Source organism: Plecotus auritus (assembly GCF_963455305.1).
Source record: "Plecotus auritus genome assembly, chromosome: 7".
In the NCBI taxonomy this organism is placed as follows: domain Eukaryota; kingdom Metazoa; phylum Chordata; class Mammalia; order Chiroptera; family Vespertilionidae; genus Plecotus; species Plecotus auritus.
Genome location: NC_137774.1, coordinates 138,800,589 through 138,814,047, shown reverse-complemented (window position 1 = coordinate 138,814,047; position 13,459 = coordinate 138,800,589). Strand labels below are relative to the sequence as shown.

At 42.4% G+C, this 13,459-nt stretch overlaps 1 protein-coding gene across 1 annotated transcript in view; it reads left to right on the top strand.

Annotated features, from left to right (window-relative positions):
* Positions 1 to 13,459, top strand: part of PTCD2 (pentatricopeptide repeat domain 2) — a 30,819-nt gene that overhangs the window by 14,749 nt on the left and 2,611 nt on the right. The window contains exons 7-9 of the mRNA XM_080679167.1: positions 1,831 to 1,944; positions 3,291 to 3,365; positions 9,424 to 9,537. Of these exons, the coding sequence (XP_080535293.1) occupies positions 1,831 to 1,944; positions 3,291 to 3,365; positions 9,424 to 9,537 (303 nt within the window). The remainder of the gene's footprint in view (positions 1 to 1,830; positions 1,945 to 3,290; positions 3,366 to 9,423; positions 9,538 to 13,459) is intronic.

Genomic DNA, 13,459 nt, shown 5'->3' with positions numbered 1-13,459 from the left:
GAACTCTTTGAGGAAAGCATGACTTACAAGTCCATATGTCATTACTGTACCAGGATTGTTTCTTACACAGAGAAACTGTTTCTTCATTATTTAATGAATGAATGAATGATAACTGAAATAGTACTTTGACTGAGATTCCATGCTTAACTATAGTCATTCCTGCCATTTAAACTCTGGAAACTTAGCAAAACCTTTTCATGTGAAAACAAAGCAACATCAGGCAAAGTAGAAGAAATGGGCCATTGGACTTCCCTGAAAGGTGAAGTAGTATCAATTTTTCCAAACAAGAGAGATAGTTGGGTTGCAGTGGAAAGAAAACTAACGTGGAAATGGAGAAACTTGGGGTCTAGTCTCAATTTTAGCATTAACTGGCTTTAAACTGGTCACTTTCCTCATTTGTGAAATGAGGGGCTTGGGTTCAGGGGTCAGCAAACTTACTCTGTAAAAGGCCAGGTAATAAATATTTTAGACCACATGTAGTCTCTGTCACATATTTTTTTGTGATTTTATAAACCTTAAAAGGGCAAAAAACATGTTAGCCATAGGCTGGATTTGGCCTGAGGGTCATAGTTTGCTGGCCCCTGGGTTTTTAGATGCTCCTTTCCACGCACACCTTCCTGTGATCCTGTGAAACAGAAGCCAGCAGAACTCACAGCGCGTGAGCGTCAGCTATTCAGCACTGTGACACCCAGTTTTCTGACCTACTTAGAGAGGCCTCCCTGAGTGTATCCTGAAGTGGGGAGAATTTACTTCTACCACGGACGGAGGGCCAGAGGACTTTTCCCCCCTGTGCTGTGCCCAGGAATAACGTGCTTCACTCAGTGGAATCTGGAGGTGAAAATCGAACTGCTCAGCCATTCCAAGTTCTTGGCCAGTTCTGGGAACTGTCCTCTCTCGTCAAGTTCAGGATTTACTGTAGGATTTGAGTTGTGAGTTGTGTCGTGACAGTTGTACATAGATGCAAAGCTGATGCTGCTCTCATAACCTAGTCTACCTATAGCATGAACCAAGGAGAGGAGTCAGCTTTCCCATTGCTGTCTGCTGGCTTGTGCTTCAGTCACATTCTTGGAGGGGTTTTTGTTTGTTTGATTTTGTTCTTAAGTTTTCTGATTTTCTGGGATTCTTTCATGATTGATGTTCAAATTGGTGTTCATGGTTTCAGATATTTGACTTACGTGGATATTTTCAGATTGGAAATCCCCTCAGGAAAAGTTGTCCTGTGTTGCTGAGCTTTCCTCTATTACGTGGTACAGAAGCAGGCCGAATCTTTATTCTTTTATGTTATGGTACACAACGTAACATGTTAATGATGTCTAAAAACCCATCCACCCAAGGTGAAACTGCCCCAAGTCAGAAAACTGACAAAGAGCTGTAAAAATAAAGTTAGTTTAGCTGAAACCGGTTTGGCTCAGTGGATAGAGTGTCGGCCTGCGGACTGAAGGGTCCCGGATTCGATTCCGGTCAGGGGCATGTACCTTGGTTGTGGGCACGTCCCCAGTGGGGGTTGTGCAGGAGGCAGCTGATCGATGTTTCTCTCTCATCGATGTTTCTAACTCTCTATCCCTCTCCCTTCCTCTCTGTAAAAAATCAATAAAATATATTAAAATAAAATAAAATAAAATAAAGTTAGTTTAGATTTGAGCTGCTAACATATGGATAACCTGGTCTATTTGCGAATAGTCTATATGGTTCTTAATCATTTAATGGGCTTGAGATAGGCTCTGGGATATTCTTGCAAAAGGAAATCTGAAATACTGAGCACTGTTAATCATTTTATTCAACTTAAAACTTCATGGCATTTATTGATTGAACAATCCCATCTCCTTCTAGAATAGCCCTGAGTCTTTTAAAGTCTGCACCACATTAAGGGAAGAAGCCCTAATCAAAGGAGAAGTCCTTTCCAGGAGAGCGTGCTATTTTGCTGTGGCACTAGCTCTGAATCAGGTAAGGCTTCGGGGTGCCCGTACGTGAATTGGGAATGGGAAGGATGTTACCACTTTCATTTCTTTTATTTATTTTTCCCTTCTGGCTGTATCAAAGAAAATAAAGAGACCAATGCCTTTGGTGCCATGGCAACCTGCATCTATACCCATGCCTCCAAAGAATGTTTCCATTTACAGTTAAGGGCATGACATGCATTGCTGTTTTGAAGGGGCTGGCTAAGATCTTATGGAGGATCAATGGCCTCTGAGAGAAATTTCTCAAGTAATGAAAATGAAAATTTTAAGTAATCTGTTTACTATGTGATGTTCTTAGAGAAAGTGTAATTTAATGTTCTCCAAAGCTGAAACACCTCAGATGACTGAGGACTCCCACAATGAGCCCATTATAGAATTGGGGTCCATCATATAGTTCATAGTTAGACCCAAGTACTCTTATTTGGAAGAGACTTTAGCGATCTTTTAGCCTCCCCCTCTCATTGGACAAATGGAAACAGCTGAGGCCCAGAGAGAAGACAGGACTCCCTATCTTCACACCTCAGCGAAGGAGAGTTAAAGCTGGAACCCTGGAACACCTCTTTTGAAGAGCCCCTCCCAAGATGTCCTACTCCAAAGCCTAAGAAAATGTGAATTACTTTACGCTACAAATATGCACAGGCTTTATTCTCCCTGGCCATTGGGAATGGGCATGGAATTGATTTTCAATGAAATGTCTCTTTGCTGCTGCCATAGTGACATACTGCTTCCTGCAAATATGGCTTATCTACGTAAGTCCTTGATTAGCTTCATCTTTGCCACCAAAAGGTACCAGAGAACTTCTCATTACTAGTGCTAAACTCTGTTACCATAATTGTAAATGGGAATTTAGGTTTTGTACTTCAGGTTGTGCCCCTCACCACTGAGAATTACTCTGTGGGCTCTTTCTGAGAAAGGCAGCAGTGATCTCCTCTCGCTGTTTCTTTAGACAACCTGTGCTCCATCTCCAGGATTCCCACCTCTTCTGTGGTCTGAGGTTTCTCCTATGCTCTAATTATGTCAGAGATTGTCAGAGATGGGTGTGGTGTTGTTTTTTTTAAGCTCATTCCAGTGGGAAAAGGGGAAATGTAAACTTTATGCCTCCCTCTTAAAAATTGGAACTTTGGTAGGGTATTAAAACATTTAGTAACATGACACTGTTGGACACATTTTATAGAATGTGCATTCTTGATTACCAAAAAACTCTTTTTCTTTGTGGATCTCAAAACCCTGGTACACCACGAACAGGAATATCCTGACATCTTTAAATGATCTTTATGATAGCAGTGTAACATTCATGTGACTTAGGGTATGATTTATTTTTCTTCTTTCTAGAACCAAGTGGGAAAAGCTGCATCTATTTTTTCTCAAATCATGAAACCAGAAAGCATAATCTGTGCTAATTTGAATGTAAGTGACTTCTTTATGGTTTAAAGAAAGGCTAGAAATGTACTAAGATGATGTTTAGAGTTTTTGTCTGTGCACAATGACTTGATCTACCAAGGGCTTCATTCAATTTATTCATTTATTGAGCTCTGTGAAAGTTACAGTATGGCCCCTGTGAGAGGAGTCAACACAGCCTTTGCTTCCGGGAGATGGTTAATAGGTGGGAAATGTAGATATGCTCAGATATTAGACATGGCTAAATGCTACAGGTATTAACACATGACTGCAGAAGGTGGTAGATATAGAGAGAAGGGAGATAGACCCTCCAGTCTCTTTACTAAGACTTGAGAGAAACCTGTGTGCAAATTGTATCTTATCCATGTACCTAACTCATGGAGTATATCTGTGCTGCATAAATTAGTGCTCACTCAATAAATGTCTGTGTTCATTCTCATGCTGCTAGCTAGCCATGGCCCATCTGCCCTGGTGAATAGAGTCACCTACCCCTTCCTGTCCCAGGACTGGGTGCCTAAGCAGAAACTGCAGGTCAGAGTGAGTGGGTAAGCCTGAAAAGCTCATAGGCTCAAGCAGGCCTGGGAGGCCAAGGTGGCAAAGGTCCCAAGTCCAGAAGTCAGGCCATCTGAGCAGCCAGTAAGCCAAACAGACTTGGGAGACTCCTCTTCCAGCAGGCGCCATATGTCTTTTACCTTCTGTGCTTCCTACTGGATATGGACAGCTCTGGGGATCCCAAGTATGTAACTGCCTGAGAGAGAGAGTGGCCTGCAGATACCCTCATTTCATGATTGGACAGGAGTAGAATTGCTAGGATTCCGAGTGGTTCATAGCATCATAGGAAAGAAATATAGGCGAGTGTGGTGAGAGGAGTTTTATATGGACTATTAGAGTTGATGTGAGTTTGTGGGGATCTATGATTGGTGGTGAGATGTTGAAGGGAGTGAGATTGGCAGGATTTTAATATAATTTAGCTAAGGTACCATCCTATATACTTTATATTTGTTGGTTTACTTTATACAACATTGTCAGGACAATATGTCTCCATATTATACATGTGAAAATGAAGATTCAAAGGGTAAGTAAATTACTCAAGTTCTCACAGTTAATTACATAGCAGAGTTGGGGTTTTAACACCAACAAATCTGTTTGACTGCAAAGCCCAGGGTCTCCCCGATCAGACCTGCAGGGATAAGGTCCATGTCTCTTCTCCAGGACTAGGACTCTCTGCTCCTCCTGAATAATGAAAAGAACATGGGACTAGATGTCAAAAATGGAACCTGCTTTCGTGCACATATTCCGTGCCTTTGCATTTAGATTCCTCGTCTAGTTCAGTCCTTGACTGTCTCTCACAGTTGTTATGAAAATGTAGTAATTTTTTTTTCCAAATGAGAAAGTGCTTTGGTGGAAGTAAAACATGAGCCTGTTGAGAGTGAAGCTGTCCACTCACAATAGGAGGAGAAATCTGAGCTAGGTGGGAAGTGCACTCACGAGTCAGGCGCTGGACCAGCCTGTTTTCTCTGAGAGCTGGAAGGAAAGGCAGCTGGTAAATGTGGTGGAATGGGCATGATTCAGGCAAGGACGATACGAGGAACCCTGAGCCAATCTTGACTATGAATCATCTTCTCCATGGATTGGGTCACAGAATTATATATTGTCAGGAAATTTAAAGATAGTTTTACTATTTAAAAATTTTCACTTGGGAAATTTTTCAAAATGTCCAATCTAAATTTCTCATATCCTATCTAATAAAAGGGTAATATGCAAATTAACCATCACTCCATCACAAAGATGGCGGTGCCCAGTCCCCTCAGCCCCGCCGGAGTCCCCCAGTCCTGGGGGGGGCGGCCGCTGAGAGTGGGCAGTGTGAGTGGCCTGGCGGAATGCTTGCTTTGTTGCCACGGCGACGAGGCAAGCATTCCTCCCCAGCCACGGAGGGCCTCTGGGCAGTGGCTGCAGAGGGCCTCTGGGCAGCTCGCGCAGAGCAGCTGGGGTGGGATGTTTGAGTCATCGCCTCAGTGACGAGGCAAGCGTCCCGCCCTGGCCGCGGAGGGCCTCTGGGCCATGGAGAGCCTCTGGGCAGCGGGCGCAGAGCGGCCAGGCCCCGCAGAGAGCAGAGAACCACGGGGAGTGGGCTTAAGCCATCAGGGCTCCCAGATTGGAGAGGGCTCCCCTGAGGGCTCCCACATTGGAGAGGGTGCAGGTCAGGCTGAAGAACCGGGCCTCTAGTTTCAATATAAGCCTGTTTCATCTTCCTCAGGACTGATGAAAATAGAAATGGTTGACATTCTCAGATTTAATAATCTTTCAGATTCTGGGTCTCTGTTATTAGAACAGGTTTTTTTGGGGAAAAAAAAATGATTTAATGGGCCTAGCTTCTCCAAGACTGAGTCATCTACTTGAAATCCTTAAGGACAATTTGTTAATTTTTAAGAAATGGAAACCTGACAAGTTGGCTGAGTAGAGAGTCTGTTCAATCAGTAATAGCAGGAATAAATGAAGTTTTTTCCTGATCTACTTTAAAAATTATGCCTTATACTAAAATCTTTCTCTGCTGCCAGTTGGAATTTGCATTTACCCAATTATTCCCCCTCAATTTCTTTTCATTGAAATTGCTCCTGCTGCCAATATGACCCAGAGGGTCTGGTTTCCCACTTTCCCAGCTATATGTGTTATATATTGAACTAATTTAGCAGGTAAAATCAAAGCATATCTATGTTGACTTTGCCCTTTTAGTCTAAATTTAAACCCATGCATCTCAAAAGCACTATGGCCCCCTCTTTAGCAATGCTGTTCAATATCAAAGGATTAATTTATACTTTCAAATATGTCTGAAAGTATCAGAGACCAACACAGGGTAACTTTCCACTGATTCTATTTTATTTCTCATCATTTCTCTAGAAACCTGGTAGTCTCCAGATGGAGACTAATTTTGGAATTGAATTACCTTGCAAGGGAATTGACAAGGGGTTAGTTTTGCTGCTTTTATAATTTATTTATTGACACAGGTGAATGCTTTAATGCCCTTTTCTGCTACTTACCAAGGTCACCCTAAAGTTCTAGCTCATGCTGGGAAGTCAGTTAGGCTGCATAGGTAGGAAAGGAGACAGGACTCACTGCTCATAAATCCTTTTGTGGCAGCACCTCACCTGTATGTATAAAGAATTGCTTTAGGGTGGAGCAATGTAGACTCTAAAAACACAGGAGTCTGTACAAATTAGAGATTTTCTCTTTCTCTCATGAAGAAAACCAGAGGTGGTCAGTCTAGGTCTGGTGTGACATTCCATGATGTCCTCAAAGACCCAGCCTCTTTCTGTATTTCCACACCACCATCCTAAGCACATGACTTCCATCCATTGTGTTGCTATTCCAGCAAGAAGTAGGAAGACTGGAGAGGACAAAGAAGTTGGCACCTTTTAAGGGTGCTTTCCCAGTTGTCTCAACCAAAAATTGGTATTTATAAGTTATTGTCCAGAACTTCATTCCATGACCTTACCTAGTTGCAAAGAAACCTGAGAAATAGAGCCTTTGAGTTCCATACGTCATAGCATCAGTTAAAATTAGGGGGTTCTTTCATCAAAAAAAGAAGGGTGAATAGATATTGTTTAGAAAACTAGCAGTCTCTACCACGCTATATTCTACTTCAAATATAGCAAACTTAAAAAAAAAATAGGAGAATAAAGAAATGCTAATTTCTGGCATGTTTAGGGCTTCTTTTTTGGTCAATGGTATCTTATGATTTATCAGCATTTCTAAAAGCCTCAGAAAATCAGAGGGTAGGAAGTATGTGTTCTTTTAATCGTTTTTCTTACCCAAATTTCCCTTACTCCTTGCTAATTCAATTTTCCTAGCCGTTTGTTTGACATCTGTAAGATTAAAGCAATGTGCTGTGCCCTGATTTAGCTTTTCTTAATTGCACCCTGAGACCTCAGTTTGAGACAAGCTCCTAGCTTTAAATTTTCTCTTTGTCTTTCATCAGTAACTGCCTCATCTATATTGCCCTTCATCAGTATATTCATAAGGTATTGAACCTTACTCTTGAAATCCCTACTGAATCAGAGATAGTTGCCGGAGGCAAGGAGAGAAATTAGGAAAAAATAGGAAGAAAAGTTGAAATCTTACAGGAGCACATCATTAAAAGTTTGTAGATGGAGCTCCAGGAGGTTTATCATTGAAAATTGCTGTGCTTCCCTTCTCCTTCATTAGTTTGAGGGTCCAGGTGCCAGGCACTGGAGATGCTGCATTTAACAAAAGTAGACTTGACCTTGACTTCAATAGGACAGTTCATTGCCAACCAAATTCGGTTTTTATTAACAAGGGTGTTAAGAACTATTAAGAGTGGAGATTTTACATTCCTTCCAAATCATGAGTTAGCTTGCTACAGTTTCATGGGTGCTGGTAGAGTACATAAGACATCAGGAAGTGAAGGACGTTGTTTACGCACAGCAACAGGAGTAGCAAGAATATTAGCATTTTTGCATTAGTTCCCTGAGCCTCAGTTACATAGGGTGATGTGAAGGTCTATATGCCTCTTGTACACACTGGGTCTTACATTTTAAGAGAGGAACCCTGAATTTGGGGAACCCAAATCTATTATAATGGGCAGTAAGAATCCCTGCCCTTTGCTCTGGGTGAGACACTGTGTCTGTCTTCCCAGACTGTTGGTTCTGCAAACATCCTTGAGAAGATAGTTTGGAAAAAAGCCTATCACTGCTTCTGCTCAAATATGAGAGACCCTGGAGGGCTGTCCCTCAACAAAGGGTATGCTCATGATTTTGCCTGTGCTTTGGGACACTGAACTTAGATCAGGGCCTTGGGATTTAGTCTACTTAAGATCATTCCATTCTGTTCTGCAGGACTAAAGATAACCCCTTATCCTATTCAATTGCTCAACAAACATAAATTTTAGAAATGGACTATTGAGAGAACTCAGCTGGTTTGGTATATAAAAGGAATCTCTCTTCTAAAAATATTACCTTTCCTAAGGATCAAGAGCCCTTAAACATGTTTATAGCTTTTGATTTTGTAATTTCACTTCTGGGAATTAAGTCTGAGAAATTTTTATTTTTAAAAAATGTATGCACATTTATCAATATGATAAAGCATGGTATTAATTTATTTGATGCAGTATTTTATTTATATGATTGATTGTTATACATGCACATTCATCATTATAAAAGAGAGTTCCTTTTGTTCTAAAATGTCTTTTTAATGTTGTAAGATAATGTTCTTTGTGTGATAATTGACAAAAAGAAGAATCAAAATTTGGGAAAAATTAATATATTTGGAAGATAATGCATGAAATTACAAACAATGGTTAACATTAGTTGGTAAATTATGAGTCATTCTCATTTTATTTAAACTTTTCTATATTCTAATAAATATTGGTGATAAGGGGGGAAAATGTGTTGTTTCTGTCTGATGGAAGGTAGTTAGTAATACCATTTTGAAAGCCAGGTGCAGTGCCCAGTTTTGAAAGTTCCTAAATAGAGGTGCCCCACTAGGATTTTAACCAGCTGCCACTGTTACCTGCAACAGCCTATTCTCCTGGAATTTCTCAACCAAAAATTAATAAATGAAAAAAGGTAAAGGTATCATTTACCCTAGAGCCGAGATTGTCAGATTGTCAGAGCCTCTGAATCTAGAGGCTATAGGAAGAAAGTGATAGTAATGTTACTTGAGTAAACCTTCTGTGTGCTAGCATTTTATTTAATGTTCACAATAACTAAAAATGTGAGATTAAAGACCCCCCCCCCCCATTTTACAAATAAAGAAATTGAAAGAGCGATTAAGTACCGGCCAGTGTCACACAGCTAATAATTGCCTGTGCTGGGAATCCAGCCCCAAATCTATGTTCTCTCCATTTCTATCCTTAGGCAAGTCTTGCATTTGTGGTACTTTAATTTGTCACTGGAAAACAAGTTTTGGCTGGCGGACATGCATTTGAAGCATTTTTTTGAACTTGTGCAAGCAACTGATTAGGAAATAGCATGAAAACGGGGTAGATACCTATAAATATAGGCTTCTGTAACTGGCTCTGTTTTGTTTTACTTGTCTTCTTTTTATTCAGCTTATGATCCATATTCAGTCAAATATGTTGAAAACCCTGATAGATATACTAAAGGATGCCACAGAGGAAAATGTATCAAAATTTGTGAAAAAACTTAAGTTCTCAGAAGAAGTGGTGAGTATGTGGTTGCTGCAGAAATCATTAAAAGGTAAAGGGCACACTTTAAAAAGGCCCCTCCTTGCCCTGGCTGGTGTGGCTCAGTTGGTTGGGTGTTGTCCTGTGCACTGAAGGGTTGCCAGTTGGATTCCCAGTCAGGGCATATACTTGGGTTGCGGGGCTTGATCCCCAGTGGGGTGTGTGCAAAAGGCAGCCAATCAATGTTTTGATCTCACATCGATATTTCTCTCTTGATGTTTCTCTCTCTCTCTTTCCTTCTCCCTTCCTCTCTTTCTAGAAAAATCAATAAAAAAAATCTTTAAAAAACAAAGCCCAAAGAAGGCCACCTCCTTAGAGAGATGGTCACACAGGGCAACCTCTCTGTTGTTCCTGTTGTCAGACTTCTCTCTGTGGGTACAAAGATTTTTTTCCTTCAAGTAGAATATATCCTCTAAAACGGCTAGGAAAACTTTTCCCCTTTACATTATTCTTCCCAAACACTGTTTTCAATGGGTCTCAGTCCTCTTATTCCTCTCTTCTCAAGCCTCCAATACCTTCTCCCCACGCTTCATTCTTAGTTGATGAGCTTGCTTCCTGCCTCATGGAGGAGACAGAAGCAATCAGAGAAGTGCTGCCCATCGACAGCCTTCCTGTGCTCTCCCTGTCTGCTCAGCCTCCCCTCCCGAAGCCATGGCAGCTGCTCCCAGTTGTGTCCTGGAGCTCATCTCCTCTGACCCACTCCAGGGCACCAGTCCAGAAGTTGGGCATCATTAATATCCCTTTCTCTGTGGATCATCCCCATCAGCAAACAATGGGCTGCAGTGGTTCTCAACCTTTCTAATGCCGGGACCCTTTAATACAGTTCCTCACGTGGTGGTGACCCCCAACCATAAAATTATTTTCGTTGCTACTTCATAACTGTAATTTTGCTACTGTTATGAATCGTAATGTAAATATCTGTGTTTTCCGATGGTCTTAGGCGACACTGCTAGCGGTTTCCAACCTGTGGGTCGCGACAATTCTCTTCAACATTCGCAACCCACAGGTTGAGAACCGCTAGCAGTGTCGCCTAAGACCATCGGAAAACACAGATATTTACATTACGATTCATAACAGTAGCAAAATTACAGTTATGAAGTAGCAACGAAAATAATTTTATGGTTGGGGGTCACCACAACATGAGGAACTGTATTAAAGGGTCGCGGCATTAGGAAGGTTGAGAACCACTGGGCTATAGTATCTCTCATCTTAAAAAAATTCCTCTATTGAAACAAATGAAACATACCACGTGGTTAGGTGGGAAGACTTAACCTCCAGATATTAAACCATAATAAAGTCCTATCATTAGAACTGTTGTTTTAACTCCTGAATAAATAAACAAATGGAACTAAATAAATGCCTTGTAAATTTCTAAAACACAAATAAAAATGAGAAAGAAGCAATTTCTAAAAATTGAAAGCAAAATGAAACAAATGAACCCATGTGCACATTGATGGCTTAGGCACACAAAGAGGAATTATTATAAGTCATTTGAAATTTAATAATTTGTGTATTGCTTGGAGTATAGAGCCTATAGGAAAAAAGAACTGTAAAGAAAGTGTAAATTGTTGGCAATGATCATACTGTTAGTGATGATGCTGGTACACGAAGAGGCCTCCAGTTGGTCCTCCCTCCCTTTTCTCACTTCTTCCCTGGCCTTTTATAGAGCTCGTCCAGGCTGGTGTCTGAGAGGGTGGGACTGGCAATAGAGGGCAGGTGGCTGCTTTCCCTTCTGCCATACCACTGCGTCTCAGTCCTGTCCCATCTCCTCACTTCCACCCAAAGGCTTCTTCCGCTGTTAGATAGGTGGTGTTATGCCACTGGAGGATATGATTAAATTTAAAGCTTCTTTCTGTTTGTGGTCTTAGCTCTGTGTAGGTAGTGACCCACCCAGATCCTTTTGGAATATGTTAGAAAAGTTGGGGCGTTGGTTTTCAAGCACACAATCGTGTACATGTGTGTGCAGTACTGACACATGTTAACCAGTCATACCTTAGATCTGGTCCATCAACATGTTGTTCAATCATATGACTGAAGCATCCAAACAAACTCCACATTGAAAAATACTGATAGTTTTTTTCTGAAAAATTTTCCTCCAAAGCTTGTAAGACTGACTGACTTAGAAAGCTCGCCCTCTAGTTCAGTGCATTCCCTGGTTATTGGGAGGCACTCAGGGAACTGCTTGTTGTGAAATGAATCGATCCATATAATCTAGGTGGCTTTTGAGCTAGCTGTAAATATGTTTGTGAGGTTGCATGTGGAGTCTCCTATTGTAGAACTCTGCATTTTACAAATGCTCTATTTAGTGTTTGTACCAACAGTTATTAACAACTAGATGCCCAGTGCATGATGTTGGTGCACTCAGGGAGGGGGGTGTCCCTCAGTTCGCAGTCTGGGAGCCCTCGGGAGATGTCCAACTGATGGCTTAGGCCTGCTCCCTGCGGGAAATTGGACATCCTTAGCGCTGCCGCGGAGGCAGGAGAGGCTCCCGCCACCACTGCACTCGCCAACCTTCAGCCCGGCTTCTGGCTGAGCAGCGCTCCCCCTGTGGGAGTGCACTGACTACCAGGGGGCAGCTCCTGCGTTGAGCATCTGTCCCCTGGTGGTCAGTGCACATCATAGCAACCGGTCCTTCCACCATTTGGTCAATTTACATATTACCCTTTTATTATATAGGATATCTTATGTGTGGAGATAGGTGGTGTTACGCCACTGGAGGAATGTTGAAGAGAATTGTTGATTTTCCTCCAATACTAGGACTGAAACCACTCAATTCATTGATTTCTTTCTTTAAAACTAAATTAACAAACTATATATATAAAATAGAGAAATATGCTAATTAACTGGGACGCCATAATGCAGGGGTCCTCAAACTTTTTAAACGGGGCCAGTTCACTGTCCCTCAGACCATTGGAGGGCCGGACTATAGTTTAAAAAAACAAACTATGAATGAATTCCTATGCGCACTGCGGGCCCGGGATGAGTTGGCTGCTAAGCAGGACAGGCAGCGGCACCCGGCGGGCCAGATAAATGTCTTCAGCGGGCCGCATGTGGCCCGCGGGCCGTAGTTTGAGGACGCCTGCCATAACGGGTCAACTGGATAGGAAGAGGCTGTGCACAGCATCCCCACCATGCACAGTCCCCTTTGGACCATGCATGGCTGCCGTGGGCCTCAGGGCTGCTACCAAGGCTTGAGTTTGCAGAGTCACCTTTTGTCGAAGGTGGGCCTCCCGATCCGATTCTGCCTGCTCCTCACGGGCATTAAAAACATTAAATGCGCCCTGACCGGTTTGGCTCAGTAGATAGAGCGTCGGCCTGCGGACTAAAGGGTCCCGGGTTCGATTCCGGTCAAGGGCATGTACCTTGGTTGCGGGCACATCCCCAGTAGGGGGTGTGCAGGAGGCAGCTGATCGATGTTTCTCTCTTATCGATGTTTCTAACTCTCTATCCCTCTCCCTCTGTAAAAAATCAATAAAATATATTTAAAAAAAACAAACATTAAATGCCATATTCACTAGATCCTGAACAGGAGTCTGAGGGCCATCCTCCACCTTTTTTAATTTAGGGGCAGGGCTGCAGGGGCCTCCGCGCACCTGCGCTGGGGAGGGCCTGATCAGCAGTGGCTGCAGCTGCTTCAAGGGCTAGAGAGGGAGGCAGGGCCAGACCGGCGGCAGCTACGGCTGCTGTGGGGCCCGGGGAGTGAGGCAGGGTTGGACCAGCGATTCGAGGGTGGGCGGTGCCGTGCAATTTCGCATCGCGCACTGGGCTCCTAGTATAGTATAATGTCTTTTCTGCTTAAATTGTAGAGTGATCCTAATGACACCATTTAGTACTTTTATAGTGATGTATGGGAACTGATGTTATGTAAGCAATTAGAGCAAAGTTACCTCCTGCTTGGCAC